Source organism: Phragmites australis, chromosome 20, assembly GCF_958298935.1.
Source record: "Phragmites australis chromosome 20, lpPhrAust1.1, whole genome shotgun sequence".
Lineage (NCBI taxonomy): Eukaryota > Viridiplantae > Streptophyta > Magnoliopsida > Poales > Poaceae > Phragmites > Phragmites australis.
Window position 1 is genome coordinate 8,652,309 of NC_084940.1, and position 26,906 is coordinate 8,679,214.

The 26,906-nt window shown below is 49.4% G+C and overlaps 1 protein-coding gene across 1 annotated transcript; it reads left to right on the plus strand.

The window, feature by feature from the left end:
- Window positions 1–15,036: 15,036 nt before the first annotated feature.
- On the plus strand, window positions 15,037–19,943 carry LOC133901347 (putrescine hydroxycinnamoyltransferase 1-like). Its single transcript, XM_062342684.1, has 2 exons — window positions 15,037–15,544; window positions 18,837–19,943. The coding sequence occupies exons 1-2, from the start codon at window positions 15,107–15,109 to the stop codon at window positions 19,689–19,691; spliced, it is 1,293 nt and encodes a 430-aa protein (XP_062198668.1). The 5' UTR covers window positions 15,037–15,106; the 3' UTR covers window positions 19,692–19,943.
- The last annotated feature ends 6,963 nt before the right edge of the window (window positions 19,944–26,906 follow it).

Sequence of the window (26,906 nt, forward strand, 5' to 3'; positions counted from 1 at the left end):
AAGTGTATTCTATTCACGTATCATATATGAATAATATTATGATGTGTTGACTTTGCTTTTTGCCTTTTGTTTTACGTCGCACCTATGCTCTGGAAGTTTTCCCTCTCTCGGCCCCCTCGCATATTATGGTTCCTAACGGTTGGAGGATGCGACTAGAGGTACTTTTAGGTGTCTTAGGTGTGACTTAGAGTGATAAAGCCTCACACTGGTGATCACGACCAAGGATGACACCTTTGAGGTGCTGAGGCTGTGTACCTCGACACGACCGAGGCTGAAGCCTTCAAGGTACAGAGGGTAGACCTCAACGTGACCGAGGCTGATGCCTTCGACGTGCAGAGGTAGACCTCAACGCGACCGAGGCTGAAGCCTTCGAGGTGCAGAGGGTAGACCTCAACGCGATCGAGGCTAATGCCTTCGAGGTGTGGAGAGTAGACCACGATGTGATCGAGGCCGATGCCTTTGATGTGCTGATGGTAGACCTCGACACGACCGAGGCTAATGCCTTCGAGGTGCGTATGGTAGACCTCGACACGACTGAGGCTAATGCCTTCGAGGTGCGGAGGGTAGACCTCAACATGACTGAGGCTGATGCGTTCGAGGTGCTGAGGGTAGTCCTTGATGCGGCCTAGGCTGATGCCTTCAAGGTATGGAGGGTAGTCCTTGACACGACCGAGGTTGATGCCTTCGAGGTGCGGAGGGTAGACCTCAACGTGACCGAAGCTAATGCATTTGAGGTGGCAAAGGGTTATATGTAGCACTATTGAGCATATACATAACTTAAGTTTGGTCTTTACTGTTAGCAGCGGATAGCTAATTTGCAGCAAAAAATATGACGTAGGTCGGACGACTATTTTTAGCACATGCGAAACCACGGCCATTAGTATGTCATGTAAAGATTGAAAGTAAATAGCGATGTTAAACTTGGAGATATAACTTACATTTTGATGTTCACTGTTGCTAGGGAATAGAAAATTGCATCATAAGATATGACAAGGTTGGACTGTGATTCTTTAGTAATGCCAAACTAAGGGACCTAGTGTAAGGGTCGAAAGTAAATAGCAGTGCTGAACTTTGAAGAGTTGTTGTTAGCGAATTGCCTCTTGCAGCATAAGATATGACTAGGTTGGACTGCTTTTCCTTAGCACATGCCAAACTAAGAGCCATAGTATGTCACGTAAGGGTCGAAAGTAAACAACAGTGCTGAACTTTGAAGAGGGCAGCGGTGGGGCGTACCTTTCACGGATGGCCACCCCTCGGTGAAGGCCACGGCGAGGCTGGACGAAGGTAGGGCCTTTTGGAGCCCAACGGTGGTGGCCGGAGTTGGGGGTTGACGGCTATACAGAGTTGGAGCCAATGTCCCTATCGAGGGGCAGTGAGGGTCATCGGAGGCAGGGCTATTCGGAGCCCCTCTTTGGGGACTGGTGGTTCTCTGTTAGCGAGTCTTCCGAACTGGGACCGTCATAGCGGATATTTTGTGCGGTAGTGAGATGTTCTCCTCTTTTTCTGAATAAGGGCATGATGACACAAAATAATGGCAGTGCATCTGACTTCAGCAAGATTTGTTTATTCTGTCATCACTGCGATGTGGTCGCTAATATTTGGGCCAACTTACTGTGGACCCCATATGCAAGGGACCATATCACAGAGTGAGATTACGCCAGAGGATCATATTCCCATCTGACTCCTGGGGTCTTGTACCTATAGCCCCTGCACACGTTGAAATTAATTCAAGCAACAATTGTGACAGGATGTGTGCACGAGAAATCAGGGCATTGGGTGGCCGCGTGCTCCCAAGTTGGAATGAGAGTCCCCGTGACCAGGCTTTATAAGCAGTGCCTTGCCTTGTGACCCTCTTGCCTGTGAGTAAGACAAGATTTCTTTTTGCAACTCAGCTTTAATCTCCCATGGCATTTCCTCCCTCCTTGGGTGCAAGCGACCATGCTGATCCGCCATCGATACTGGCATCGGTCCCATTGGCCACGTTGCAGCTGGGGGTGGATGGTCCCAAGGGCCTACTTGTCAGGCTGGAGCCGGCAACCATCGTGCTTTCGTCGTTACAAAGGGGACCCGATCCCATAGCTCCATCTCGATGTCTGGCCCAAGCGGTTGCTCCAATCAAGATTATCGACATCTCCAATGATGAGAAGGAGGTGGGGCATCTGACGGGACCGGCAATTGCATCAGCCTCTAAGGTGGGGCATCGTGTGTGAAGCGCCTTTGCCACCATTAGGACCTCATAGTTTGTTGGTTTTTTCTTCTGAATTGCCTGAACAGTCAAGAGCTCAGAGGGGTGACCTGCATATGTACTCATCCTTTGGATATAAAAAATCATTGGTTTAACGATTTGTATGAAGCTTTGGCTATCTCATTTAGATCATCTCTCTCTCTCTCTCTCTCTCTCTCTCTCTCTCTCTCTCTTATATGCACATGATGATGTCTCTTAATTAAAACGTTGGTGAGGCTCTAGGTAGAACATCATACGCATCATTGGTCCATGATGGCAGCAATAGTGGTGGGACGTTTACATGTAATATCTATGTAGTGCCTCCGAATTCCAGGTGTGCTCGAGGGGGTCCCCTCCATGTTCGCCAAGCGATTGGAGCCTGGCCTATTGGACTCAAGGACGAGGTAAGCCTTCCCATTTATTCTAAAGTTTTCCTGGAGCCAGCACTTGCTGGAGGACCGGGTCTCCGGGCTTGAAGGTCCGTGAAGCGACCCTAGGATTGTACCAAGCCTTGATTTCAGCAATGTAGCTGTCGAGGTTTAAATAGCCTGGAGCCTCGTGCCCTCTGTGAGGTAGAGGGATACTTCTATTTCTCCAGTGGTCTCAAGTAGCTGGACCTGGAGTGAGCGTCCCTTGACTTCTGCTGGAGTCATGGCTTCATCATCGAACATCAGGCGAAAGAGGGTAAACTCGGTGGGACGGGTAACTGTGGTGTGAAGGGACCACAACACTTTTGGGAGCTCTTCAACCTATAGGCACTTAGTGAGGCTTTCGAGGCACCGGTTTAATCTTGAGAGGATGTTGTTGTTGGTATGCTCGACTGCCCCGTTGGACTATGGGTGACAAACTGCAGCGAAGCACATCTCTATGCTGAGTTCGGTGCAGAACTTCCAGAAAGGGCAAGAGTCGAACTATGTCCCATTGTCGATGATGAGCTACCGTGGGACGCCAAAGCGGCATATGATATTTTTAAAAAAAAATTACGGACGTTCTTAGATGTAATTCGCGAGGGGCTCGACCTCGATCCATTTGGAGAAGTACTCCAAGGCCATAACCGCATATTGGAGATTACCCTTGGCATGAGGGAACTGTCCGGTCAAGTCCATTCCCCAACATGACAGGGGCCAGATGGGAGTGATTGGCTAGAATGGAGTGGCTGGTGGCTTCGGTGCCCCATCCACTAGCATCCTTAGCAAGTGCGGACGAGTTCCTCTGCATCGGTCATGATCGTGGGCTAGTAAGGCCCCTAGCAGAGTGCCTTGCCTGCTAGGGCGCGGGGTGCGAGGTGGATAGCATAGAACCCATTGTGAATCTCCCTTAGGAGATCGACTCCTTGCTCCTTGGTAACACAGCGGAGGTGGGGCATGAAGACTCAAGCCTTGTAAAGGGCATCGTCGATCAAGAGGTAGCCCCTGGCGCATTGTTGAATATGGCAGAGATTGACAGGGTTGTCAGGCTCCTCTGCTCTGTTCAGAAAAGAAAGGAGGGAGGCCCTCCCATCCGAGAGTCCAATAAGCAGGACGGCGGTGGCAACGTCATCGTTGGTACGGACCACCGACTTGTGGAGGACCTCGAAGAAGGCCCCTGAGGGGAGGACTCCACTTCAGATAGTGACCTTGGCCAAGCATCTACCTCATGGTTTTCCACGCACGGTATGCTTCACACTGAGATACCTCAGAAGGACCCTTCGGCTCTGCGAATGGCTTTGAGATAGTTCAGTAGGTCTTGATGCCGATCCTATAAGCTCTTATCAACGTGCACAACAACAACCTGGGAGTCAGTTTTGATGACGAGTATGCCAACTCCTAAAGCTCGAGCCTTGCAGAGCCCCAGGAGAATGGCTTCATATTTGGTGATGTTGTTGGTTGTCTTGGACTCTAGGCGGACAGTGAAGGCTGCTTGCTAGCCAATTGTGGAGATGAGGACTACCCTAGCCCATGCGCCATTGGACCCATACGCTCCATCTGTGTATATTGTCCATACATCTTGGGGCGGAGTCTCTGAGGGCCCTATAGATGGGGAAGTCCACTCGGCGACAAGTCTATCAGGACCTGTGAATTGATGGCCGTACGAGCCACAAACTTCACGGCAAAAGATGCTAGTTTCACAGCTCACTTGCCTATGCGACCTGTCGCCTCCCGGTTATGAAACATGTCGCCTAAGGGGTATGAGGTCCGTACGGTGATGTCATGTGCGAGGAAGTAGTACCAGAGCTTGCGAGAGGCCAACAGAAGGGCGTATAACACCTTTTCTAGTTGTGTATAGCGCATTTTGGCCTCTTATATAGCCTCTAAAATGTAGTAAATTGCCCTCTGAGTAGAGTGGCCTTCCTTTTCCTCTTCTCGCATGAGTACGACACTTACAACAGAGGCGGAGGCGGATAAGTACAAGAGGAGTCCTTCACCAGAAAGAGGTATTGAGAGTGTCTTGAGGTCAGAGAGGTGGGACTCGAGGGCCTCGAAGGTGTCCTGTCACTCTGTCGTTCATTTGAATGGCTTGGGGTCCCTCAATATTTTGAAGAAAGGCAGGTTATGCTCGGCCAACTTGGCGAGAAAACTGCTGAGGGCTGCGAGGTGGCCAGCCAGGTGCTAACCCCCTCTGAGTTGGTGGGGGTGCCATCTCCGTGATGGCACAGATTTTGCTAGGGTTGGCCTCGATGCCTCACTTTGAGATGAGGTATCCCAGTCTAGTTTTGGCACCAAAGACACACTTTTTCGGGTTGAGCCGCATGATGGCGGCCAAGAGGCTATTGAAGGTCTCTTGAAGGTCAGCAATGTGGTTGACTTTGAGCTTGCTTTTTACGACTATATCATCTACGTAGGGCTCCATGTTGCGGCCTAGCTGATGCTCCAAGATTTTGCGCACCAGGCGGGAAAAGGTGGCTCTGGTATTCCGGAGGCCAAAGGGCATCTGAATGTACCAATATACCCCAAAGTGGGTAATGAAGCTGGTCTTTCCCTTGTCTTCTGCGGCCATCCACATTTGGTGGTATCCTGAGTGCACGTCCAGGAAACTCAACAACTTGCAGCCGGCTATGGAGTCCACTAGCTGGTCTATGCGAGTGTCATGCTTTGTTAACCGCTGTGAAGTCCATGCACATGCGTCATTTTCCATTAGGATTCTTGATCAGGACGGGGATTGACAGCTACTCAGAGTGGACGACCTCCCGGATGACGTTGGCTTCCGGCAGTTTCTAGATTTTCTCCTTTGTGGCCACTGCTCGCTCGATGGACAGCATGCAGAGCTCCTAGCGTATAGGCCGAGCCTGTGGGTTGACTCGGAGGGCATGCTCGATGCGGTGGCAGTCGACTTCAAGGAGGTCCTATGGAGACCATGCGAAAATGTCAAAATTGACCCTTAGGACGGTTGTGAGCTGAGCTTCCTGCTCCAGAGTGAGGTCTGTCCTGACCTGAAAAGCCCGGTCGGGGTACACCATACCTAGCAAGACGTGCTTGATGTCCCCCTCCAGCAATGGCTTCGGAGGATAACGATGCTTGAGGCACACCAGAGGGGTTTTTTGAGGGGCCCTTCAGTTACACTACGCACGTAGCAGTTGTTGAGCGGGGTAGGATGCTCGTACTAAATGCGCCTAGCCAGGTTTTGATCATCGTGGATGGAGATCAGCCCCTAGGGTCCATGCATCTTAATGCAGAGGTAATTATGATGGGAGACTACTCCGAATTTGTTCAGGTTCCCTAGCCTAGGATGATGTTGTATGCATAGGACATGCCCACAACATCAAAGGTGACCATCTCGATTCGCATGGCGAAGGCTTCATTGAAGGTGACTCGAAGCTCTATCTAGCCCAAGGCATCGAGGGAGGCCCATTGAACCCCTAAAGAGGCCTTCGAGCTGGAGAGAGCCGGCTCCGCAGAATGTGGAGCTGGTCGAAGGCATGTATGAAGAGAATATATGTAGCACTTCCTCCATCGACCAGCACCCTCCGGACTTCGACTTTGGCAATGTTGTCCATGATGACTAGAGCGTTAGTGTGGGGGAAGTTCACCCCTACTACGTCGTCGTAGGTGAAGGTCACAGGGGTTTTGGCCCATCCAGAGACTTGGTAGTGGATACTGGTTGCGCCGACATGGTGGACCCACCGTGCATAGTCTCGTCACTGCCGCTTCGATGAGCCACTGTATGCTCCTCCTCTTGTGATGGCAAGTACCACCCACTTGGCATGGTCCCCTTCATCGACTTGCTGCACCCTTGTTGGTGGAGTTGTAGGTGGCATAGCTAGCTGAGGAGGGTTTTGCAGGGCCAGGTGATGCACCTGACGGGCCATGGCTGGCCTACATCCTTCGGGTTGCCCATCGCCGATCCTATCTCCTGTTGTGTGCGATGCCTGTCTCTCGAGATATTCCTCTCACAACATCATGAGGGTCCGGCAATCTTCGGTATTGTGGGCATGCCCAGCCCCGTGCAGAGTGCACCAGTATCCTTCTTCCAACTGCTGCCCGAGGAATGATCTAGAGTGTCCCCGGCTGCCCCACCCCCTAGGATGGGGTGGGTTCGGAGCCCCTCACATGTTGTAGATGTTGTGGATGTTGTGCCGCTGTCATTGCTGGGGCCGGCGCGATCCGGAGCCGTCGGCATCCTCAGAACTCCTTTTTATCAATGTAGGTGGCGAGGTGTGTGAGGACCTCGCTTGCGAGGTTGGCTTTTAGGACTCGATGCAGAGGATCGTGATAACATGCATGACCCCTCAATAGAGCTACTCGTCCTCCACGCGTGCGTACTCCTCAAACTTGCACATGAGGGCACTCACTAAGCTTACCGAGCGTCGATCAAGTCGATCGAACAGAGCCCAAAGGCTAGGCCTTGGGTAGCAGCATCGATGACCGATGACTTCGAAATACCTTTTATATGAGACTTGGTTTGGGTAAACTTCTAAAAGTACTCCCGGAGGGTTACGCCCGGCTATTGCCTAACGATGAATAGGCTCCCAGAGATCACAGACTTGATGAAGGTGCCTTGTAAGTTGTTACAGTAGGAGTCTCAGAGCTGGGCTCAAGCGTAAATGGTCCCAGGCTCTAGCGCCCAGAACCACCAAAGGGCTACCACCTCCAAAGCGAGAGAGAAGAACTTGGCCATGATGGCATATCCACCTCCGCTAGCTTCGATGGTGATGGCGTATGCGTGAATGAACTTAGTCGGGTCCGAATTGCCTTTAAATATAGGCAGTTTTGGGGTCTGGAACCCCTCTAGGAAGGGCACAGTCTGTAGGTCCGCCTGAACGTGAGAGATAAGGTCTAAGAGTGAAGCCTCATGTCAACAGGCACGAGGCTTTTCTAACTATAGATTAACTGTTGGCGCTGCTTGAGGACAATGAGCCGCGACGCCAAAGCCCTCACTGGCCCCTAGAGCATGTACCAGCATAGCGTTGGCCATCATGGAAGCAGCAACGGTCATATCCGTAGGTTGTTGTGCGGCCTGCAATGCCGCCTATAGTTCCTCTAGCTGAGCCCGACGGGCCACCACGTGTGCCTGCTGGTTGGTCATGACGTCATGTACATATGAGGCCTCAATTGCGACTCCTTGGGGGACAGTGAGGTCCTCGCTGCACTACTACGGAACATCCTTCAAAACGGCGGACCCCCTAGCATCAATCACTGCCAGGGTCACGGTCGAATCAACGGTGGCCATGGGGTCCTCATTCCACCCGGTTATGGGGTTGGTGTTGGTGTAGTGTGTGCTTGGTCGTAGTTTTCGTGTGGACCTCTACACAAGCGTTGCAATGGTGCCAGCCGCTTGGGCTGACGTTCTGGTGGTCTTCTTCTTTGGTGGCATCCTACCTCTCCTAGTGCTTCTACAAGTATTCTCTCCTCACGAACGGCACCAGCTGTTAGTGAAAGAAAATATGTATTCCACGAACAAAGTGCGGCGAGCCAACTCACAGGAATGGCTCAAGCTTGGAGGAGAAGTGGAAAGAAAAGTAATATCAAGATGTGTTTTAATGAACTAAACTCTATTTGCCCACCATGTGCCCACGGTCAGTATATATATAGTGTCTTACAGAAGATAAGTGTTCATGCATATCTCTACAGAGTGTAGAGATATAAGTTGTTACTACACAGCCGGGACCGAGGGCCAGTCAGGTAACACACAACTCAAGTTCAGGAAAATCTAAATCTACCCTGATGACATCATCTAACTGTAGCACTACAGTGGCAGCAAGTGGCCCTAGTGGAGTGGTTGCAGTTGGTCGTCTATTGCAGCGCCGCTCTACCTAGAGTGTCAGGTCGGTCGCCGAATAAACCGATATTAAATGCAGGTTATCTCATGGTAGGCAGAGGGTGACCGATGGGTCCTCCTCTGGTTGATGTTTCTGAAGAACCGATAGCTTCCCCTAAAGACTCCAAAGGTCAATGGCCTCCTAAGATACATAGGCTTCGAAGCTGAGGCTCTAATGCGACTCCAGAGCATGTCGGCTATAGAGGGGTTCTGAACCTAGGGGCCCATAGACACAGGCTAGCAGAGCTAGGGCGTAGAAGGTCTTTGAGGTGACACCCCCTAGAACAGCCAATGGTCCTCAGACTTTTTAAAACACGTCCGGTTTGGCAGCAAATTTCGCAAAAGGAACATATGTACAACAGATTTGTACTCGAAATCTTCGAACTTTTTTTCTCGTACATAGCTGTGTGTGCTGACTGCGTGCTCTCGTGTCCATTTCAATAGGCATTCAAATTTAGCCACTGCTCTAAATGGTGAATACCATCTATTTTTTTCCCTTTTATTTTTGTGAGGCTTCTAATCGGTAATGCTTACCGGCTTTATGGGCAACCTCACTCTAATTAGCTCTCCTAACATGACCATTTTCATGTTTATTGTGATCAGGAAATGGAAAAACAAAAACGAGTTACGCTGGAATTGGGCAGTGATCCTCTGCACGGATTGAGTTGTAGCAGCTCTGCCGAGAGATATGTGCCAGTTACTGCTTTATCCGCGGTGCTGGTCCAATTGCGGTCCCAAGGGGTGATAATAGAGCATTGATCGCATAAAAAAGTCATCACTGACTTTCGCGCCTCCTTGATGAGGAAAAGAACAGGATCACTCGGCTGAATTATATGGCACTGAAGCTTAACAAGAACATGATATCTGTCTTGATGATCTGACTGAAGCATCATGGAAAGAAAACTTAAGGGCGCTAGGATCTTGGAGGATGAACCTCCGTTTTCGCCTTTTGCTTCGAAACAGAGCTCCCATTTTCTCCACCGCCCGAAGAGGTGGAGGCCGTCCAAGCAAATTTCAACGAACCTGAAACTTCTTCATGCGCAACTTCGTAAACAAATCGAACATCTAGACGCGATGGAGTACCATCAGACTCTCAGATCGCTGTAGCTCAGAGCAGGACGGTGCGCTGTGCTGTTTACTGACGATGGCACGGCTCCAGGTTTGTCGATCGAACGACTGCACAATGAGCTCCAGGTAGCCAGTTCTCAGCAGGGTGACGATCCGGAGCATGGCGACAGGCGTGGGGGCATGGGCATGCTGAAAATTTTCACTAGTAATTGTGAACGTACGTGCTATTATAATCAATTTTTACATAAAAGTTCGTATCAAAGAGTTAGATAAAAAATCATAAGATAAATAAAAAATCAATAAATAGATATATATGAAAAAAAATGGACAAATAAAATAACTCGTATATCTATATCTACGAACAAACGAGAGGAGGCGGCAGAGCGGCTCAACTGTATGGTAGGCGCACTAGGACTTATAAAGGTAGCGAGCGGCACGCCGGCAGCAGCTCTCTCTAGTCTTCGTGCCTTAGTTATTTGATTCGCAAGAGGAGCTCGTCGGTGGGCGACGGGGCCACTGGTGCTTCATCAATTGTACAGTACTCACTTAAGACTTATCTGATCGCCATGAACGTCAACAGCTTTCACGTGCTCCGTAAAGCCAAAGCAAGAATACCAGCTGCTGTTAAGATCGATCCAAAACGCGTGGAAAAGTGGGGTAATTATCTTCTTTAATCAGAAGTGGAGAGCCATAATCCAACCTTGCAAGTTTGCAGCATGGTGCTACGCTGCTACAGTACTACCCTTCGTAGAACAACAGGAAGCCGCATGGAAGCAGCAGCGTAAAGTGGAGAAGGGTCACAGGGATCGCTTTGCACCTGATGCCGGTGACACGCACTACTACATATATGCTGCCACTCGCGACAAACACGCACAAGAGTTTCAACGCCCAAACCATAGTTTATCCTTAGCACCACTGTCGGAGAATTAACTCCTGTCGCAGGGATCCTGACAGACCCATTTTTAGAGATTCGGTCGGGGGATGATCCTGAATAAGTTCGTCGGAGAAATGAATGAAAGTAAATACAACGGCCAGTGGTGGGGGTGATGATCTGGTGCAAAGAGAAGTAAATGCACCGGAATTTAGACAGGTTCGGACCGCACAGGGGCGTAATACCCTACTCCTGTATGGATATAATAACTGTCCTGAGGAAGTCCCTCAAGGATGTTGCTGGTTACAAGAATATTGTCTAACTAAGAGATTGAGGCTCCTTGTTCTTGGGCAGGGACTGTGCCTTGAGTTGGTCTATGGTTCGGTTCTTGGTGCTTCTGTATTCGATGCTTGGATTATTGGCTTGCTTGAATTCCCTCTTTTTTTCTCCCTCTTCTCTTCTGTGTGCCGGCTCTTTTTGTACTCGCCGACTGAGACATGCCCCGAAAGGGAAGGATGGGGGCACAAGTTCCAAAACGCCGCGACTGGGAAGGGCGTCATCATTTCTTCTGGGTGAAGTGACCGGGGGTGGAAAAAACGCCGCACGCCCAGTCACCTGTCACCATAAACGCCCTGGCAACGGGTGCCGTATAGAGGGCCCACTGGGCAGCCGCAGAGCAACCCGGCGTGCCCGTCCTGTCTTGTTCCTCTGCCACAGCAGGGCGGCAGACGGAACACCTTGATCCTGGCGATGTTATCCCGAGACACGCCGGATGATACGGGACGGGACCCGTGCAATTAATAGCCCCACGTCTTTCTGCCAAAACATGGCAGGAACTGACACTGCGGCGGGAGCAGTTAGGGATGTTAGGCCACGCACGCTCATTAAATGCGGCCTCGGACCTCTGACCGATTGACACCTCATCGGCGGGTGCCTCGGGGGTCTTTCTGGGTCGTCGGGGCACCGAGTGTTCGGGGGTACTGTTCACCTCCCCGAGCACTCTCTCCCGAGAATGCCTATCCTTGTCCTCGGGGTACCGGGCGCTCGGGGGTACTGTTCACCTCCCCGAGCACTCTTGCACGAACCTTCGGGGAACCGAGTGCTCGGGGGCTGCCACATGCAACCCCGAGCACTCTCTCCCGAGCACTCTTGCGTGGATCCTCGGGGAACCAAGCGCTCGGGAGCTGCCACATGCAATCCCGAGCACTCTCTCCCGGAACTTGGCTCTTCTGATCGTCGGGGGACTAGGGCGCTCGGGGGTGACCGGGCACCTCCCTGAGCACTTTCTTCCCGGTACTTAGACTCCGCGGATCATCGAGGAACCGGGGTGCTCGGGGACCAAGGACCGTGGCCCCGAGCACCTTCTCCCGGGACTTGAACTTTCCTCACCCCGCATGAGGGATCGCGGGATGGCGACACATGGCAGATGGCTGGCTTGGCCTCGGGACTCAGGGACCCCCGGTTCTTGATACACCAAAAACCACCCTCAAGTTCCAACCGACGACAGCGAGCTGCTTTTGCATCTGCTAGCTTTAATAATGGAGCTAGTCTCATTATAATATTTTATTACCGCAACTTTTAATTAAAATTAGTCAGTTTAGTTTTTTCGAAGGCAGTGTCATTTAAGTTATAAAACAAGTAAAGTTAGAATAAAAGATAAAATCAAAATAGGTTTGTCTCGATTATGTGTTAGGCCTTACCTGTTATCTGTTTAATGCGCAACCTTGACTTAGACTGTGTTTCTTATTCTGTTATCATAGTAAAATATTTAAACAAAAATATTATCTTTTTATTAAATTTAGCTATTGATTTATTATATTTTAAATGAATTATTTTTTAGGTATTTGATTTTATAATAACTTTTTTTTCTAAGACTATATTTGATATAGATCTTCTTTTTTCTATTCTAACCCTAATTTTAATTATTATTAATTTTATTTTATTTAGACTCATTATTTAAATATTTTGCTTCTAAAATCGTATGAAAATCGTACTAATAATTTTTCATATTTTTAATTTCGAATTTAGCTATTTATTAATCGTTTTGATATAGAGTTATAGCAAAAATAATCCTATTAGACTATGATTATGATTTTAATGATTAATGATAACATAGTCAATGGGACTAACATATTTGTCAATAATATATATTAGTATGTCTCATGGATGCAATATATGAAGAAGTCACCGCAGCCAGGAAAAATTGGATTGAATTGGAAAAAGTCCTAGAGAAATTGTTCTCACCGGAAGGTCCAACGCTGGAAGAATTACACTCACCGGAGCATTATGTTCAGAGGTAGTTTGCCTCACCGAATGATCCGGTGATAAAGAGTGTACACACCGGAGCAATTCTGTCAGAAGGAGTCAGAGTGGATTCCACTCACTAGAAAGTCCAGCGATCAGAAGAGATATACACTGGACTATTAACAGAAGCTTGGTATGTTAGGAGAAAATGGATTATAAGGCATCGAATGATCTAGTGATAAGATGGATATCACACCAGTGAATTTTGCGACTTATGTCACGGTGTAGAAGACTATAACTAACAGGATAGTCCAGTGATGAAGTGATGCACACCGGAGGCTTCACCGGAGCATTTAACAGAAGGTGTGAAAAATCCAGAAAAGAAGAAGTTCTACACACCGGAAGGTCCAATGATGATAACAGTGCACACCGAAGTACTTTGTGCAAAGAAGAAGTTTGGTGCGGTCAGGCTCGAGTGTACTTATCGAATACTCCGGTGATGGATTGAAGATTACACCGGACAATCCGGTGTTCGGAAGAACTATGGATGGAGTTCCAACGGCTAGTTTCTAAGAATGTATACACCGAATGGTTCGGTGCTTATACCTCTGTTAACACCGAATCATCCGGTGTTCACAAAATATTTGAGCCGTTGGGATAACGGCTAATCCGCAAGGTTGAGGCTATAAATACCCCTCCACTCATTCATTTGGAGTTGCTGGAGTCCAGATAAATCCTTGTACACCTAAGAAGACATTCAAGCCATCCAAGAGCATAAAGTGTTCATCCAAAGCGATGAAACACACTATTAGTGAGTGATTAGTATTTATAGGCCTAGAGAGAAAAGTTGCTAGGTGCTGCAACCTAGAGTGCAAATCAATGAGTGATCCAAACGTGTACCAAGATGTACACCGACACCTTGGAGTCTTTGTGACTCGCCGTTAACTTGTTGACCCTTCGATTTGGTGTGGAGGGGCGGCAAGAGGATTGTGCGGGGATGCGGATGCCCTTGTCTTTATGACTAAAGCTCCGAAATGAAGACGGCGTATAAGTGACCAGAAGAGAGATTAACAGTGAGACCTCGCCTTGGTGGCTCATCGTGCTTAAGGTCTTGTCTTGGTAACTTGGTATCTCAAGAGCTGTGACCGAAAGAGATTTGGCGACCGAGAGCATATCCTTTATGGAGCTCCAACGTGGACTAGTGGTGACTACTGTGTCACAAATACCACGGGATAAAAATGTCTTGTGCCGAGGTTGTCTCTCTACCTCATTTACGTTTTCGTATTTACTTACTTGTATTTACCTTGCAATTCTCTTAAGTGATAGAGTAGACATACTAGATAAGTCTAAAGTACATTTAGATAGAAATTGAGATAGGATTATCTTGTGAAAGTTTTGAAACCAATAGTTTTAAATGTCTCAATTCACCCCCTCTTAAGATGTCCTTGATTCCCTACAAGAGTCTTTGGTTTAATTTAGACTGTTAAATATTTATAATAATGAGTTATCTATATTCTTTTTTATTCATTAACGTGATAATTTTATGTGACCTTGAGAGCCGGATAGTGATTTTTTTAAAAAAATGAATAATAATATAATAGATAGATCCATCGATCCAGGATCAATCAACGTCTCCCCAGCGGTAAATGCAACCTCCACCTCCCCCTCGTCATCCCTCTGCTATTTATAAATAACGAAAATGCTAGTTATCTATCGATAAAAATTGGGGGAGAAGAGTTGTCGAATTTCGTACCATAGGATTTGCTTCAAGATCTGTGCGTCCTTCTTCTCCGACGAGGCCATCTTCTCTAGCGAAGTTAGGGTTTTGAGTTGGGGTTAGGGTTCAAGATTTTGGTGGGAGATTTGTGGCCTTCAGCTGTAGAGGGAGCTCTGGGGGAGGTTGTCGGCCTAACGATGGTGGAGGGCGGTGGGTGGGATGGCGAGGTGGAAAGGGCACCGCCCGCCGTGGGTGGTGAAGGACCACCGGTTGGGATGGCATGGTGACGAGGGTGTCAAGGTTGAAGTGGTTAGTGGTGGTAGCGGTTGAGGACGGTGGATCTGGTGCCGATGTGAAGGTGGGGGAACGCGGGGAGGAGGGGCGTCAGGAAGATAGATCAGCGGATGAGGGAGGGACGACAGAGGAGGGTGGTCTGACGTCGATGAGGTGAAAGGTGGTGACGCGTGAGATGGATGATGACGGGATGGGGTCGAGAGAGAGAATGGCGATGTGGGAGAGACGGGATAAGTGAATAAGATAGGGTTATAGAACTATTATATACTATACGGAATGATATGTATCCTTGATAGAGATCTAATGGTCTAGAAAATAATAAATTTGTTATCTCTAAATCTATCATGAGATAGCTATAAGTCCCTATAAATAAACCCCTCAGGCCCACTCTCTTCTCCGGTTCTCCCTCGCCGCTCCACACCCGCGCACAAATCAAGCAGCAGAACAGAGTGAAATGAAGGTGGAGGTGGTGGAGACGACGCTGGTGGCGCCGAGCGAGGCGACCCCGCGGCACGCGCTGTGGCTCTCCAACCTCGACCTCGCCGTGCCCAAGACCCACACGCCGCTCGTGTACTACTACCCCGCGCCTTCCTCCCCCGGCGGCGGAGGGGGCGAGGAGGAGGGGCCGGCGTTCTTCGAACCGGCGCGGCTGCGGGAGGCGCTGGCGCGGGCGCTGGTGCCGTTCTACCCGCTGGCGGGGCGGCTGGCGACGGGGCCGGGCGGGCGGATCGAGATCGACTGCACCGGCGAGGGCGCGCTGTTCGTCGTCGCGCGCGCCGACTTCGCGGGCGACGAGGTGTTCAGGGACTTCGAGCCCTCCCCCGAGGCGCGCCGCCTGCTCGTCCCCTTCGCGGAGTCCGGCGACCCGCCCTGCGTGCTCGCCATGGTCCAGGTGCGCCCGCCCAGCCGAATCACCGCCACGGTTTTGACTTTCTTACTGCTACGTTTTCACCGTCGCCCGGTTAATTTTGCTCCCGTACGAGTTTTGTGCGCGGCACGTCGGTGGAAAAGGAAAAATATTGGGGTGAAACGAGACTAGTCAGCGTACAGTTCACCCACATGCGTGCCTCGTCCGGACCGCCGGGTGGGGTACGTGTCGACATGAATTGCTAAGAAACCAATTCCGTCGGTGTCGCCTGGGGCCACCTCGCTGGATGCTTCCGGCAACACCTCCGGTGGATCACGCCAAGTCTGATACGAGTACCCGCGGACGAACCAAGGCCGGATTACATTATTCGTACTACAGTAGTACGCACAGCTGTTTCGATCTTCACTACAAATTACGATTAGCCAAGCGACCGGGCATGCAAGTTGCCAACGCTAGTGAATAAATTTCGTCCGAATCATGTGCGGCGGCATCCATGTCCGCCGCACTGGACGGGGAACTTCGATGGAGATGAACATGATAGTATTTTTTATTTTGCAAATACCACCTAGGAATTGAAAATATTCATCTACAAGCAAAAATAGTTGCGTTTTCCCCTACCAGCCTGAATCCCGCATTAGGCTTCTAACTTGATGTTATGTTAATATATTTATCGTGGCGTGACCTACCAGCCTAATAACTTGATGTCATCTACCAGATAAGAAGTTTAGTGGTTCGTAACACCACGTAGTTAAACCCTGTCTAATCACCGCCTACGTATGCTATCAGCCTAGAAGCGCTTAAGGTCACATCACCCTCTCTAATCACTGCCTACCTATGCTATCAGCCTACATGAAGCGCTTAAGGTCACATCACCGCAAATATACCAAACATAGTCTCAAATAAGACTTCGAGGGAGGATTTTGCAATATGATTAGACTTGCGGGGTGCCAAATACAACTATATTATTTGTAGGAGGTGTTTACAACTTCAAGTAACTTAGGTGGGTATTTGCAATTTGCTTTTTTTTATAGAAAAAACATCGTGTCATCAGATGGAGGTTATTAAAGAGAGCGGTTGACTGAAAAAGCAATCAGGAACGACAGTAGGGCAGAGGGCAGTTGGCTTAACCATGCAGCCCGAAACGATGGGCCTGAGAAATGAGCTGTTCTCCCCCCTTCGGCCTCATTCCAAGCGGTGGCGATCGCCTCTCAGTGTCCTGCACCGCTCACTGATTGCCGGTCGGTGCAACAAACTGTCAACTGTACAAGCACGTCGGGTCTGTTTGACGAGAGGTGATCGTGACAGCCGCTTTCCGTGTCGCGCTAGCTGCACGGCGCGGCGGATGGTCCAAGCGGAACCCCCGCGCACCAACGCTCTCCGTGTCGACCTTCGTCCCCCGGCGTCCGTCCGCGTCGCCCCCGGCCGCGGTCGTCACGCGACGTTCTTGGCACTTTGCCCCGAGCGACATTTGCACCTCTGCGGATCCCGTTCGGTTACTCAAAGCTGCGAAATTCTAGAGCAGGTCCTTCTGCTAATGGCGAGTAACATAAAGTGGGACCAGATGCAGTGGCGGATCAGGATTTAGCAATTGGGTATTTAATATTTATAAATAAAAAAACTGTTTAATTCAAAATACGAGAAGTTCATAGTTTATAGTAGCGTAAATTTTAAAGTATAAATTGTTAGTAGAGAAGTTTTACTAACTAAGAGAAATTACAAAGTACTTAAAGAAAATGATAATTTAATGATGTCACTATCCTTACTTGTAAAAAAATTCACGCTTAACTACCGACTGCTAAATTGGACAGTCATAATATGGAGATCATGACCTTTTGATACTTGTTGCTGTGGTATGAGAAGTAGGCTCTTTTCAGTTAATAGTTCGAGTGGAGGATGGACGCTAGTTTAGGCTCATGTTTTGCTGGGTGGTCTGATAGATTACAGCAGTAAATAAGTAAGTTGGTCTAACTATAAATATATATATATATATATATATATATATATATAGCTACTATTTATTTATTTTTTTCAGAAAAGTTAGTTATTCAGTTAAATACTCTTGCATCATAGTGGGTCCGCCCCTGCCTAGATGGTGTCCTGCATAAGCTGAAACAGCACGGGTTTCTGTAACACGAGGTGAAATCCCCCGCCAATCCGGTCGGGAGATAATTTTGCCCGGGCTTGCCCACAGATAAGGATCAGGACAATGGATGAGCCAATCATGCGCGCCACTCGCTCGATGACTCATTGGCGTCCATTTCCGACATCTCCTGTCCCCTCCAGATCTGTACCCTGCGTGCCCGCTCGCCGAAATCATTGAGGTCGGCATGTGGTGTCCCGCCACTCTTCTTCCTCGCCTAGCTCATCGCTTCATCGACTGCGACCAGCTCGCTTGCTTTCCTTACCTCTCACTCACCTGGACCATGCTTCCCCGGATCAGGATGATGCGCGCGGCTTAATTGCCGACGTGCTCGGATGAAAATTCAAAATCTCCTCGTCGTACGCAGTGGCAGATCCAGAGCTCTCCGTTGTCTTCTTTTTCTTTCATGCCCGAAAATTGCCCAAAAATTGTAAGTGCCCCCGGGGCAGGGGCGTCAACGTAGATAGCGCCCTTGATCTGAGCCAGATTAGAAATACACGGGAGAGGTAAGGTCGTTCCAAGATCGTGACAGTGATGCTAGTGTATTTGATCCGCATCGCATGCAGGTCGCAGCCGCCTGCGTGGCAGGCATCCATACCATATGGAGATAAGATATTACGACACGACGAAGCGCCGTCCGTGATAGCTGCCTGAAAACGAGCTTAGCCTAGCTGCTTATCGTGACATGATCCCGTTCGTTTAAAGAAAGTTTGCAGCTAGGATCTAGCAGTCACTGTCGTGATGCTAGCTCGATCGGATGGTCTATAACCGCCGGCCGTTATGCAGTGGCAAGTCGATGCGATCGGCTCGCCGTTGTTGACGATTTGGAGGAGAAAGGAGTGCTCCATCGCTGTCTTTGTTTGCCTCGTGCTTCAAGATAACGCCGTGGTTAGAGCGTGGTTTTTGCGTGAATGAGAAGCTTAAAGAAAAGTTCAGAGCTGGGCGGCTACTACTTGCAACTCAACTGGCCCTTCGCTCTCAGAAAAATCTCGAGTATTTTTCCTCCCTGCTAATAAAGTTACTCGTGTGAATGCTGAATAGATCAAATTATTTGCCGTTGTGTGAAAATCCATTTTAACTTGCTGTTTTTGGCCCACTCGATGTGATTTTAGTTAGAACAGCAGTCAGAAAGTAATTAACCAAGTGGCGACATGCGTTCAATATTGATTTTCGCAGGTGACCTTCCTGAAGTGCGGCGGCGTCACGGTCGGCACGGGCATGCACCACGTGACGATGGACGGGGCCGGCGCGTTCCAGTTCATCCGGACCTGGACGGGTCTCGCGCGCGGTGAGGCGCCCGCCGTGTCGCCGTTCCACGACCGCACCCTCCTCCGCGCGCGCTCCCCGCCGCACGTCCCCTTCGAGCACCCGGTCTACTCCCCTTCCTACCTCAACGGCTCGCCGCGGCCGTTCGTGACCCGCGTCTACACCGTCCCGCCCAAGCTCCTCGCCGACGTCAAGTCCCGCTGCGCGCCGGGGGCGTCCACCTACTGCGCGGTGACCGCGCACCTGTGGCGCGCCATGTGCGTGGCCCGGGGCCTCCCCGCCGACAGCGACACGCGGCTGCGCGTCCCCGCCAACATCCGGCAGCGCCTCCGCCCGCCGCTCCCGACGACCTACTTCGGCAACGCCATCGTGCGGGACCTGGTGACGGTCAAGGTGAGCGACGTGCTGTCGCAACCGCTCGGGTTCGTGGCGGAGCGGATCAAGAGCGCGGTGTCGCGCGTGGACGACGCGTTCGTGCGGTCGGTGATCGACTACCTGGAGCTGGAGTCGGAGAAGGGAAGCCAGGCGGCGCGCGGGCAGTTCATGCCGGAGTCGGACCTGTGGGTGGTGAGCTGGCTGGGCATGCCCATCCACGACGCCGACTTCGGGTGGGGCCGGCCGGGTTTCGTGGCGCCGGCGCAGATGTTCGGCAGCGGCACGGCGTACGTGACGCAGGGCCCGGAGAAGGACGACCCCGTGAACGTGCTGTTCGCACTGGAGCCCGAGTACCTGCAGTGCTTCGAGAAGGCCTTCTACGGGGAGTGACCGAGCGGGCAGTGGCAGTGGCGCGCCTGACTGCCTTAGAAGGGTAGGCGAGTCACCGGAGACGTCAATGTGCTCTGTATCATAATGCATGTCACGAGATGTTGCTGCTTACTTACTGCCCGTGTAAGCGTGGAAAATGTGTGCTTGGCTGCAGTTTCTACGCCGAGTCACCAAAAGCATTCTGGTCGAAGTATCTATATACAGGAGATCGAATGAAAATGCACGGCTGTAAGAGGTTTGCAGCTTTGAATACTTGACGGTACTGATATCTTCCAGTTTCTGCTTACGAGTACTCAAGTTATGGAATTTTGTGCTTCCATAAATAAAAATTGGATTGTGTTAATGCCTGCAGTACACCTGTTAAGCGTCCGTCATGCACACCTATATTTAGACTTTGTTTGACAGTGCTTATTTATATTTAGACTTTGTTTAGTAGAGCTTTATATCTGAGATGTAGGTAGGATTTATAGTTTGTAAGATAAAATAATATGATTTAAATATCTATTTTATTCAAAGATCACCTATTTATTTACAGCTCCAGTTTTAAAAAAATTAAAGTTAAAAGATACACCTACTCTAAAAAATTCTAGAATTAACCTCCTTATCCTGATTCCCCCGCTTCCGCTATTTTGTCTTTCACCAGCAAACGCGAGCAGGCGCGCGCGAAGCTGCGTCCAACACACGGGAAGCCTAGCCTCGGTTCCACAGGTAGCCCGTTAGAGAGAGAAAAACACCCTTCGCTTTTGTGTTAAGCTGCTTCGTCCCCGATGCAGAAAAAGTTGCAAAAATCCAGATATTCTTCTCCTGTTCACCCAGTAAGCATTTTTGTCAAAAAGTTGTAAGCAAATCTGAAGGGACTCGGAGGCAAAGTTAGAGCAAACGTGCAATCAAATTGGCATGAATTCAGAGGTTATAAAAAGCAAATGAAATAAAAAATTTGGTTAGAACAATATATCTCAGGTTTAAGATTTAAAAAACTAAAACCAATGTAAGATTTACATGTAAATAATTGATTCTGTGAAGCACGATTAGAATAGTTGCAAACAAAGTTATAGCAGTGTATAAGCAAAATGGTACAAATTACAAACAAAGCTGAGAAAAGCAATTTGATTTATTGTGCTAGGCAAATTCAAAGCAGCATATAGGCAAATCGGCATTGCACAAAAATATACGGCTAATTTGGGGACTGTGGCGTCACACCCCTATACGCAACCCTCCAGTATCAGGAGGTGTCATGCCTGATGGAGGTGGAGAGGTGACGCTATTCAAAAAAGAACCAAACCGGCGGAGTTGACAGCTCCACACCCAGTGGAGGTGGAGGGTCGTGCCATGCCTCAACCGCCTTGCGAAGCGCGCAACGTATCTCTTAAGAAGCGTCATCCCTGGGCTCTGACGCACCTGATCGTCTATCTTTATGTTCTTGCTCACCACACCATTCCTAGATCAACTTGCCGTCGTGCTCTGTGCGCTGCTCTCTTTCACATGTGGGTCTGAGCCTGGGGAGGGAGGAGGGGTATGACCACAAGGGTGCAAAAAGTATTTTTGCAACATCGCGTGGGTTCATCCGCAGAATGGCACGCTAGCGTGCTAATCGTATAAGGGCATGTACAATGCAAAGGCTCTTATAAAGATATTTATTAGGAGAATACATGCTACATCATCAAACGTTTGTGTAAGAGCTCCAATCTATAATGAGAATAACTAATTTATAGACGCTTAATTAAATTCTTAGAGCTAAGAACCCACTTAAGCGCCCTTGTACCCCCAACACAAAGACTCCTGGTCCGTAGTTGTTACGTCCAGTTTGGAGACGGTGATCAGCGCCGACTCCACTAGATCGCATGATAACCACTCCAGGCATCGACCGCTAGACGAAGCGGTGACTCCGTTCACAAGCGTCCGTCCGCGATCAGTCCGATCTCCACCGTGGCAAGTTCAGATAGAAACCACTCACAAGTGCCAATGTACAATGGGAACTCTTAGCTAGGCGTTTGCGGGTGGTTATCGTTTTTTCAATGCTAGCGTGGACATTCGGATGGACACTTGCCGCGGTGTCACAGTTACAGCATGGTAACTGAAGATTAGCAAGGAGATTTTGTTGTTTCCACTGTAGGTTGAGACTCTTATACAAATTCTTTGTCATTCTTTCTCTTTAAACATCTATATAAGCGTTCTTATATTGTACATGCCCTAAGGATGGATAGATGTACTCGGAATTTAGTCTTTATCATGAAAATTTGAGTAGTACTTCGATAGAAGATTTGGATTTTGTAGGTGCACAGCGCAGCACGATACAAACCGGAATGTGGCCTGCTGTATGTTCGACTTTTTGGTTCCCCGAATGGGCTCTCACTTCCTAGCCTAACGCAACCGAGGAAGGCGAAATTGTTTGGGCCAACATGTTCCCATCCATCTTGGCCCAGCTAGCAACCCCGGCAAGGCAGAACGGCAAGAAAGCTGTTCTTCTCGTTACTCTGCAACCGCGGCATCTCTGCATCTGAAAAAAGCTCAAACGCTGCAGCAACTCGGCAAATGTCCACATCAAAGGTTGTCGCCATCTTGCCGCTCCAGCCCACGCAAAACGTCGCGCTTTCAACGGTGACGCGGCCGTCGGCGCCTGATGGATTTATTGGCCTCGCACTCGCAGGTAACCAAAGATCTTCGTCTCGCTTGGTTTGAAACCCCGTATGGCCCTCGTATCCGGCAGCTCAAGATTCTCAGATCAACCAGCTTTTTCCCTACTGGGTTGGTGACCGAGCACGACGCCGATCACGACGTCCGTGCACCCGTTGTGAGGGCGCACCTGCCACCTTGCAGGTACGGACGCATGGAGGCAAGTGACAACGTGACATCACACAGATTTCACAACGCACGCATGCATGCACGTCACTGCGACGAAGAGTAGTAGGAAGGAAGAGGACGGGTGGAATTGGAGGGACCTTGCTATCTTTGTCTATGAAGAAGAGGGTTGGTTAGCCTTGCCCACCATTGCAGAAGAGGGTAGTTTAGGACATGTTTGGTTGATGTCTAATTATATCATAATTAAAGTTAGATAAAGTGTTGTTACTATAAAGTATGGCTAAGAAAATAGGCGTCACACTTGTGATAAACTTTGACTCAAAAAATGAGTCTGACATATGGGACAGAGGGTTCAGAAAGTTTGACAAGCCACAATTATAACTGTCAGTGATATGGGATTCGGAGGTTTCCGAGTCCCGAGGCTAGGACAGCGCGGTACCACACGGCGCCTTCCGTCAGGGACCACCTCCTCGAGGACCCGAGGGAAGCACGGTCCGGGAGTGGATTCTCGGGGTCAAGAACAGTTGGTCCCCGAGCACCCAGAGAGCCCCGAGCACCCAGCAAGCCTCATGCCGGTGGACCCCGCAGGGACTCCACGATGAGGTGTCGGTCGGTGGGAGGCCCGATGTCGCATTTAATGGAGAGCGTGGACGGTCACATCCAACCACTCTCCCCCACGCCTGCCGTTCTGAATACGCCAGTCCCTGCCGTCACCTGGCAGGAAGGCATGGGCACAATTAATACGGCAAGTCCCATCGTATGTCCCCTTGCGGGGTCCATGAAGAAAGACGGCTTGAAGATATTTTTGATATGCTTGAGGCTTATCGCCCTGTTACATCAGACCGCATCAGACCTACTCTGACCAAACGGGCATGAGAGAGTACTCAGAAGCTGGCCGGTGGGTGCCCCTACACCTGCTAAAGCTGGAACGCGAAGACCGATGGAACCGTCCGAGGGATGTATTTTCAACCCTCTGTAACATCAACTGTAGACCAATAATGATCACTTTCCATTTATTGTTTACAGGAGCTGGAGCTGGAGCCTGTGCGTTGGAGACGATGTCCACCTGCCATCTTTTCTGCAGAGAACAAAGCGGATTCAGGGATGCAACCCCCTACCCGACGCGCCAGCTGTCGGATGATGAACTCCACAAGCGGGGATCCGGAGGGACCCCCTTTGAGATTCGGCTGGGGGATGATTCTGAATCTACCTCGTATGTGAAATAAATGGGAGTAAATGAGATGCATGTAGGAAATGAATGCTTAGAGGATTTTAAACAGGTTCGGGCCACACTGAGCGTAATATCCTACTCCTGTGTGTATGCTATAAATGCTCTGGAAAATGCCTCTCTGAGGATCTCTTGTGTTACAAAGATGTTTGTCTAAGTCTAGGGCTTCGTGCTTCTTGTTCTTTGTCCTGAAGAAGCCGTTGTCTTCTGTGCGGTCTGCAGTGAGCTCGATCTATCTCACTACGTCCCTCTTCTCTGGGGAGCCCGCCCCTCTTTTATACCCCGTCGGGGCGGGTAGCGTGCCCAGAAAGGATGGCGCGAGTTCCAAGGTGCCATAAATGGAAAGCAACCATCATGTGCTGCAGCTTGATGTTACGGGGAGGGTTGAAAACGCGCCCCAAGACCGTCATCATCCTGCTTTTCGGCGGGTGCTACGAGGAGGGCCCACCGGGTAGCCACCGAGCACCCCGCGTGCCTGCCCGGTCAAAGTGAGCCTGACACAGTAGAGCGGCAGGCGATATGCCTCGAGCCCTGCAACATTATCCCGAGGTGCGTCGGATGACGCGCGATGGGACCCGCCGCATTAAATGACCCCACGAGTGGCAGGGGCTGACAACAGGCGTGGGGGAGTGGTTGGAAGTGACAAGCCACGCTTCCTCTTAAATGCAGCATCGGACCTCTCACCAATTGATACCTCACCGCTGAGCCCTTGTGGGGACCACCGGCGAAGGACTTCTCAGGCCGTCAGGGAACTGCGAGTGCTCGGGGACTACTGTTCATAGCCCCGAGCACTTTCTCCTGAATCTATGACTGCTCGGGTCTTCGGGGAACTCGGGTAGCCGGGGACTACTGTTCATGGCCCCGAGCACCCTCTCCCGGAACTGTGACTTCTCTGGTCATCGGGGAACTTGGGTGTTCGGGGATCACTATTCATAGCCCCGAGCACCCTCTCCCGGAACTTGGACTTCTCGGGTCATCAGGGAACTCGGGTGCTCGGGGACCACTGTTCATGGCCCCGAGCACCCTCTCCCGGAACTTGGCCTTATCGGGTCATCGGGTGCTCGGGGACCACTGTTTATGGCCCCGAGCACTCTCTCTCGGAACTCGGTCTTCTCGGACCTCGTGGAGATAATCCCCGAGGGAGGGCGCCACGTGGCACTCTGCTATCCTGGCCTCGGGACTCGGGGACCCCCGGTTCCCATGTCACCGACTGCCTCCCCCCGGTAGATAAAGAGGGGGAGCACTTTGTAAAGAAAAAAAGAGGGAGACGAAAGGAGAGGAGCATTGACAATATACTGGACACATAGGAGTAAGGTATTACGCCTCCGCGCGGTCTGAACCTGTCTAAATTCTTGGTGCATTCATTTCTAATAGCTGACGATCCATCCTGCCTAAGTCTCACTCGCATTAATCTCGCGTACGAGGTAGTTCCAGGAACACCCTAACCGAATCTCAAAGGGGTCCCTCAGAATCCTACTCGCGGTGTTCATCCACCGATAATAACGTTAAACCAAACACATGGCTAAGAATATGTGGCATAACTAGGGTGTGGTATGGCAAAGTTACATCAACCAAAGATACTCTTTGCTTAACACATTTCTGTTCAAAAATCTCTATTAAATGAAATTGGCACGATCTCATGCCGGTTCATTAAAAAAAGTATATTTGTGTTCAGAATCATTGAGTTAAGATATTAAAATCGAACAGCACATGTCACGTCATTGTTTATAATTTTGCTTAGATTGGCATGCTTCCTTGATGCCCGTTCCTGATCAAAAGGTTAGATTTTGGCCGTGAAAGGGAAGAGGGTTTGGTGAAGGTGGCACTACGGAAAGGAGCACCAGTACCACCCACTGTTTTCCGCCTCCCTGCCGCGCGGTTCCTCTGCATAGCTCTGTGAGTGCTCGCCGACTCGCCAATGCATGTGCAGACCTTGCTCGCACAACGCCACAAAAATCTCGAGTAGCTCGTGGATGGGAGAGGGAGAACCGGAGAGGGGTTGGTGAACCACAGCGACATGGTGGCGCGCACCATGCGCACCATGCATGGAATGGATCAATGGAAGCCTGAAAGACTGAAACGATTGCCGATAGGATGGATCACAAGTGATCAATGGTAAAGAAACACGGTACCGGGCCGACAGTAGACTTGGTTAGTTGGTTAGCTTGAATGGTCAAGAAACACGGTACCGGTACCGACAGTAGACTTGGTTAGCTGGCCGGCACACCGAGTTCTAATGTCGTCTTGGAATACAATACGTCAATCCTTTTTAAACTTTGTGCGGCACCAAATCGATATCCAAGACTCTCGTGTGACGAGATAGAGTGTACAAGATATGCACAGTCCAAATGGGTTTTTTCTTTGTTTTCAAGAGGCTAGGGAGTGCTGGGCATACTCATTAGAGCATATACAATTAATGTTCAGAGGATATGCTTATAGAAAAAAAAGATTTTTCTCTCAACCGCACTACGATATGTATTTAGATACTTACTTAAGCACCATTATTTATATTAGTGCTAACAAGATAGTTAATCATGTTTAAACAACTGTAGTGTTTGTTTGCATTAGAAATTATAATTTTTATGTAGATGTTTAACACTCTCTCTCGTTAAGGGTATGAATAATAATAGGAGCTTATGGCTAGGTACTTAGAGAAAGAGAGTAGGAAGACTACATAAAAATTATATTACCTACATAAAAAATGTAATCTTCAATGCAAACTAAGACTACATGTGTTTAAACATAGTTAACAATTATATTAGTGCTAATATAATTAGTAGTGCTTAAGTAAGCATCTTGGCTTCCACCTAAGCACCCGCGTCCATACAGTTGAGAAAAAAAACTAATTTTTTCTATAAACATCTTCTCTCTAAACATCCCATTATCTATGCTCTAAGCACGTATCCATAAGCACCTAGCAAGAGGAGAGTAAAATGCCATGGTTCAACCAGTTGGGTGGTGTCCTTAGTGGGAGCACAGGAAATATGACTCTGTAATGTATTACGCACGCACTATCTATCATTAATCTATTAATTCTCTCATCTACTTATGATTTTTTTCATTTAACTCTTCAGCATGAATTTTAATATAAATAGATAACTGAGATAGAACATGTATACGTACCCCATTATAGAATTTCCCCTTCTGTGGAAGCACCTACCAACCGAGCGGTACATGACGAACGCACA

Excerpts from the sequence above, each read along its gene's own strand:
- LOC133901347 (XM_062342684.1), top strand. The coding sequence starts at position 15,107 with ATGAAGGTGGAGGTGGTGGAGACGACGCTGGTGGCGCCGAGCGAGGCG. Across the intron at positions 15,545-18,836 it reads GCGTGCTCGCCATGGTCCAG|GTGACCTTCCTGAAGTGCGG; the intron begins GTGCGCCCGCCC and ends TGATTTTCGCAG.